Here is a 6633-nt window from a genome sequence, read left to right as displayed (position 1 = left end):
CAAGAGACCAACTTCAAACCTAGAGACACATACAGACTGAAAGTGAAGGGATGGAAAAAGATATTCCATGCAAATGGAAATCAAAAGAAAGCTGGAGTAGCAATTCTCATATCAGACAAAATAGACTTTAAAATAAAGACTATTACAAGAGACAAAGAAGAACACTACATAATGTTCAAGGGATCAATCCAAGAAGAAGATAAAACAATTGTAAATATGTATGCACCCAACATAGGAGCACATCATTATATAAGGCAAATGCTAACAGCCATAAAAGGGGAAATCAACAGTAACACAATCATACTAGGGGACTTTAACACCCCACTTTCACCAATGGACAGATCATCCAAAATCAAAATAAACAAGGAAACACAAGCTTTAAATGACACATTACACAAGATGGACTTAATTGATATTTATAGGACATTTCATCCAAAAACAACAGAATACACTTTCTTCTCAAGTGCTCATGGAACATTCTCCAGGATAGATCATACTGTGGATCAGAAATCAAGCCTTGGTAAATTTAAGAAAATTGAAAAGGTATCAAGTATGTTTTCCAACTGAAACGCTATGAGGCTAGATATCAATTACAGGAAAACAATCTGTAAAAAACATAAACACATTGAGGCTAAACAGTACACTACTTAATAACCAAGAGATCACTGAAGAAATCAAAAAATACCCAGAAACAAATGACAATGACGACCCAAAACCTATGGGATGCAGCAAAAGCAGTTCTAAGAGGGAAGTTCATAGCAATACAATCCTACCTCAAGAAACAAGAAATATCTCAAATAAACAACCTAACCTTACACCTAAAGCAATTAGACAAAGAACAAAAAAACTGCAAAGTTAGCAGAAGGAAAGAAATCATAAAGATCAGATCAGAAATAAATGAAAAAGAAGTGAAGGAAACAATAACAAAGATCAAATAAAACCAAAAGCTGGTTCTTTAAGAAGATAAACAAAATTGATAAACCATTAGCCAAACTCATCAAGAAAAAAGGGAGAAGACTCAAATCAATAGAATGAGAAATGAAAAAGAAGAAGTAACAACTGACACTGCAGAAATTCAAAGGATCATGAGAGATTACTACAAGCAGCTATATGCCAATAAAATGGACAACCTGGAAGAAATGGACACATTCTTAGAAATGCACAACCTTCTGAGACTGAACCAGGCAGAAATAGAAAATATAAACAAACCAGTCACAAGCACTGAAATTGAGACTGTGATTAAAAATCTTCCAACAAACAAAAGCCCAGGACCAGATGGCTTCAAAGGCGAATTCTATCAAACATTTAGAGAAAAGCTAACACCTATCCTTCTCAAACTCTTCCAAAATACAGCAGAGGGAGGAAAACTCCCAAACTCATTCTACGAGGCCACCATCACACTCATACCAAAACCAAACAAAGATATCACAAAGAAAGGAAACTATAGGCCAATAGCACTGATGACCATAGATGCAAAAATTCTGAACAAAATACTAGCAAACAGAATCCAACAACACAGTAAAAGGATCATACACCATGATCAAGTGAGGTTTATCCCAGAAATGCAAGGATTCTTCAATATATGCAAATCAATCAATGTGATAAACCATATTAACAAATTGAAGGAGAAAAACCATATGATCATCTCAACAGATGCAGAAAAAGCTTTTGACAAAATTCAACACCACTTATGATAAAAAACACTCCAGAAAGTAGGCATAGAGGGAACTTGTCTCAACATAATAAAGGCCATATATGACAAACCCACAGCAAACAACGTTTTCAATGGTGAAAAATTGAAACCTTTTCCTCTAAATCAGGAACAAGACAACGTTGTCCACACTCACCACTATTATTCAATATCGTTTTGGAAGTTTTAGCTACAGCAGTCGGAGAAGAAAAAGAAATAAAAGGAATCCAAATCAGAAAGAAGAAGAAAAGCTGTCACTGTTTGCAGATGGCATGATACTATACATATAGAATCCTAAAGATGCTACCAGAAACCTATTAGAGCTAATCAATGAATTTGGTAAAGTAGCAGGATACAAAACTAATGCACAGGGAGACTCCCGAGGAGGAAAAGCTGTGTGGCCCGAGGTCGCCGTGGCCCCAGGGGTGGTGGCCTCCGGGTGGGCTCTTCTCATCCTGCCCCGTCTGCGATGCATCCCCGGCGCCCGGACGGATTCGATGGCTTGGGCTATCGGAGTGGTGCCCGGGATGAGCAGGGCTTTGGCGGCGCTTTCCCTGCAAGGTCCTTCAGCTCCGCGTCGGACCTGAGCCACTGGGTGACAACTCCCCCAGACATCCCGGGTAGCCGCAACCTGCACTGGGGCGAGAAGAGCCCGCCCTACGGTGTGCCCCCTCCCTCCACCCCGCTCGAGGGTCCAGCAGAGGAACCCTTTCCCCGCGGCGGCGGCGGCAGCGTGCCCGGGCAGAGCAGCGAACAACTGAATAGATTTGCTGGATTTGGTATTGGACTTGCAAGTCTTTTTACAGAAAATGTACTGGCCCATCCCTGCATTGTTCTACGCCGCCAATGTCAGGTTAATTACCATGCTCGGCTTTATCATCTCACTCCATTTACAGTCATCAATATTATGTACAGCTTCAACAAAACTCAGGGACCAAGGGCTCTTTGGAAAGGAATGGGAAGTACATTTATTGTTCAGGGAGTCACACTTGGAGCAGAGGGAATAATCAGTGAATTCACACCTTTACCGAGGGAGATTTCACATAAATGGAATCCTAAACAAATAGGAGAACACCTTCTACTGAAATCCCTAACTTATATAGTGGCAATGCCTTTTTATTCAGCAAGTCTAATCGAAACAGTACAGAGTGAGATAATTCGAGACAATACTGGAATTTTGGAATGTATTAAAGAAGGAATTGGAAGAGTGATAGGCTTGGGAGTGCCTCACAGCAAACGACTACTTCCGCTTCTTTCCTTGATCTTCCCTACGGTGCTGCATGGGGTTCTTCATTACATCATTAGCTCAGTCATTCAGAAGATTGTCCTGCTAATTCTAAAGAGAAAGACTTACAATAGCCACCTAGCTGAGAGCACTAGCCCGGTGCAGAGTATGTTGGATGCTTATTTTCCAGAGCTTATTGCTAACTTTGCTGCCAGTCTTTGCTCTGATGTTATACTTTACCCATTGGAAACAGTTTTGCACCGCCTTCACATTCAAGGAACACGCACAATAATTGACAATACAGACCTTGGCTATGAAGTGCTTCCAATTAATACACAGTATGAGGGAATGAGAGACTGTATCAATACCATAAAGCAGGAAGAAGGAATGCTTGGTTTTTATAAAGGGTTTGGTGCTGTTGTAATACAGTACACGCTGCACGCAGCTGTTTTACAGATTACCAAGATTATTTACTCTACTCTTCTTCAAAATAGTGTTTGAGATTTAGATTCCTGGTTAGTCTGAAAGACATCCTCTGGATACTTCGTTATGAAATTATGAGGGATAAGAGTGAAATACCGTTGGTGGGAAATGGATTAGAAAGTGAAACTGGTAGAAAAAGTCCATGCTGATTATATTGACTCTTCACTTTTTAAAAAGGTTATTGGTATATATTTTGGATTCAAAGTATTCCAAATTTGAAAACTGAATAAAGACACTCATATGAATTAAATTCTAGCTAGTGTAGCACTAATGCTGAACTAAAAATGATCTCGGGAAGAAGCAAAATTTTGTCAGCAAACTGAAAACAAAATTTCATATGACTTTAATGTTTATTACATGTTTAGTTCACCTTCTAGATATTGGTATGTCATTCTTAATACAGTGTATAGTAGCAGGAGGTCATAGTTTACCTTTCAGCAAATAAGTTATGTTATCAGTAACCCGGACAAGAAAGATTAGATCTGGCAATCTGTAAACAGGAGCTGAGGGTTTTAAGTTGCACTGTCCCTGTATAACTTTAATGGCTGTACATTTATTCTATAAAGCCACTTATATGCATACATACAACTTGGAATTGCCTTCATCCCTACAAATTTCCCACTCTTAGATCAGCTTACTGTATAAAATGCAGTTATGTATTTTCTGCTTGAATATCAGAACAAAATATTAAAAGCCAAGGTACCCCAAAGATTTAAGGCAAACAGCTTACTTGTCCATATGCAAACCCACCGTTTCAGTGCCAGCAACTTAGAATTTGTCATATGTTTATAAAGTTTGATTTGCTTATCTAGCCTTATGAATCATCAGACTGTTTTTAGAACCACTCTTAACAGAGATAGAATATAAAATAATCATGACAACTATTCCTGCTTCCACATTTACAAATTGTGTACTAAAGTGAATATCACTTGCCATTCGTTTCTGAATGACTTGACTTAGAGGAGACACGATTAAAATTCACCTGGGAATTTGTGCCTCTTGCCTTCCATATAGTCATCATTAAATGATGACTTCAATTTTTATTTTCTTTTAGTTTCTGTTCATAGTTTCATTCTCCAAACTAGATATACATAAAGGGAAATGCAGGTTTATCCTTATCACCTTTTATTGAAACTTGTTTGGATGAATACTGATGAAAAATAGAAACCTTAAAGGAAGTTTGTCCTTGCTTTTTATGGGTGATGAAAAGAAGTAAATTTCAACAAATAATAAGCAAAAAAGTTGGTCATCAGTTTAATAAAAAAATTCTGTCCCGAAATTGAATTTGGTGGGTGAGGCTCTTCATATAGTAAAATGATATGCATTTGATTAATCCATCATTAAATGTTTTAAAGTTTCATTTCTTCATGTGAATGATCAGTTTTACTAGGAACCATTTAGCACACTGAAGTACAATGACTTTGCACTGATGTTGTCCAACCTAGAATGCAGGTTCTGTTTTACTGAGATCTATTTTACTTACTAAATGTCAGCGAAATGGTTACTTTTTGTGATTAATAATGTTGGAACCAAAAATTGACATCCAGAAAGTGTGAAACAATACATTTGTTGCAACTCTCTCTAAAAAAAAAAAAAAAAAAAAACTAATGCACAGAAATCTCACATTCCTATACACTAATGATGAAAAATCTGAAAGTGAAATTAAGGAAACACTCCCATTTACCATTGCAACAAAAAGAATAAAATACCTGGGAATAAACCTATCTATGGAGACAAAAGACCTCTCTGCAGAAGACTATAAGACACTGATGAGAGAAATTAAAGATGATACAAACAGATGGAGAGATATACCATGTTCTTGGATTGGAAGAATCAACATTGTAAAAATGACTATACTACCCAAAGCAATCTACAGATTCAATGCAATCCCTATCAAACTACCAATGGTATTTTTCACAGAACTAGAACAAAAAATTTCACAATTTGTATGGAAACACAAAAGACCCCGAATAACCAAAGCAATCTTGAGAAAGAAAAACAGAGCTGGAGGAATCAGGCTCCCAGACTTCAGACTATACTACAAAGCTACAATAATCAAGATAGTATGGTACTGACACAAAAAAATAAATATAAATCAATGGAACAGGACTGAAAGCCTAGAGATAAACCCACGCACCTATGGTCACCTTATTTTTGATAAAGGAGGCAAGAATATACAATGGAGAAAAGACAGCCTCTTTAATAAGTGGTGCTAGGAAAACTGGACAGCTACATGTAAAACAATGAAATTAGAACACTCCCTAACACCATACACAAAAATAAACTCAAAATGGTTTAAAGACCTAAATGTAAGGCCAGACGTGATAAACTCTTAGAGGAAAACATAGGCAGAACACTCTATGACATAAGTCACAGCAAGATCCTGTTTGACCCACCTCCTAGAGAAATGGAAATAAAAACAAAAATAAACAACTGAGACCTAATGAAACTTAAAAGATTTTGCACAGCAAAGGTAACCATAAACAGTACGAAAAGGCAACCCTGAGAATGGAAAAAAATATTTGCAAATGAAGCAACTGACAAAGGATTAATCTCCAAAATTTACAAGCAGCTCATGCAGCTTAGTAACAAAATAACAAACAACCCAATCCAAAAATGGGCAGAAGACCTAAATAGACGTTTCTCCAAAGAAGATATACAGACTGCCAACAAACACATGAAAGGATGCTCAACATCACTAATCATTAGAGAAATGCAAATCAAAACTACAATGAGATATCATCTCACACCGGTCAGAATGGCCATCATCAAAAAATCTAGAAACAATAAATGCTGGAGAGGGTGTGGAGAAAAGGGAACCCTCTTGCACTGCTGGTGGGAATGTAAATTGTTACAGACACTATGGAGAACAGTATGGAGGTTCCTTAAAAAACTAAAATTAGAACTACCATACGACCCAGCAATCCCACTACTGGGCATATACCCTGAGAAAACCATAATTCAAAAAGAGTCATGTACCACAATGTTCATTGCAGCTCTATTTACAATATCCAGGACACGGAAGAACCTAAGTGTCCATTGACAGATGAATGGATAAAGAAGATGTGGCACATATATACAATGGAATATTACTCAGCCATAAAAAGAAACGAAATTGAGCTATTTGTAGTGAGGTGGATGGACCTAGAGTCTGACATAGAGCGTGAAGTAAGTCAGAAAGAGAAAAACAAATACCGTATGCTAACACATATATATATGGAATCTAAAAAAAACA

General features: G+C 37.3%; 1 protein-coding gene across 1 annotated transcript; it reads left to right on the top strand.

Annotated features, from left to right (window-relative positions):
• The first annotated feature begins 2069 nt into the window (after positions 1-2069).
• LOC132512945 (mitochondrial outer membrane protein SLC25A46-like) lies at positions 2070-4984 on the top strand. Its single transcript, XM_060137026.1, has one exon. It carries the CDS (start codon positions 2160-2162, stop codon positions 3414-3416), a length of 1257 nt encoding a protein of 418 aa, XP_059993009.1. The 5' UTR covers positions 2070-2159; the 3' UTR covers positions 3417-4984.
• The last annotated feature ends 1649 nt before the right edge of the window (positions 4985-6633 follow it).

The sequence above is a fragment of the Lagenorhynchus albirostris genome, chromosome X (assembly GCF_949774975.1).
Source record: "Lagenorhynchus albirostris chromosome X, mLagAlb1.1, whole genome shotgun sequence".
NCBI classification, from domain to species: Eukaryota; Metazoa; Chordata; class Mammalia; order Artiodactyla; family Delphinidae; genus Lagenorhynchus; species Lagenorhynchus albirostris.
Note: the sequence above shows the minus strand (reverse complement) of the source record. Positions and strands in the feature narration are given on the sequence as shown.

What these genes read in the sequence shown, in the direction of transcription:
- LOC132512945 (XM_060137026.1), top strand. Translation starts at nt 2,160, where the DNA reads ATGCATCCCCGGCGCCCGGACGGATTCGATGGCTTGGGCTATCGGAGT.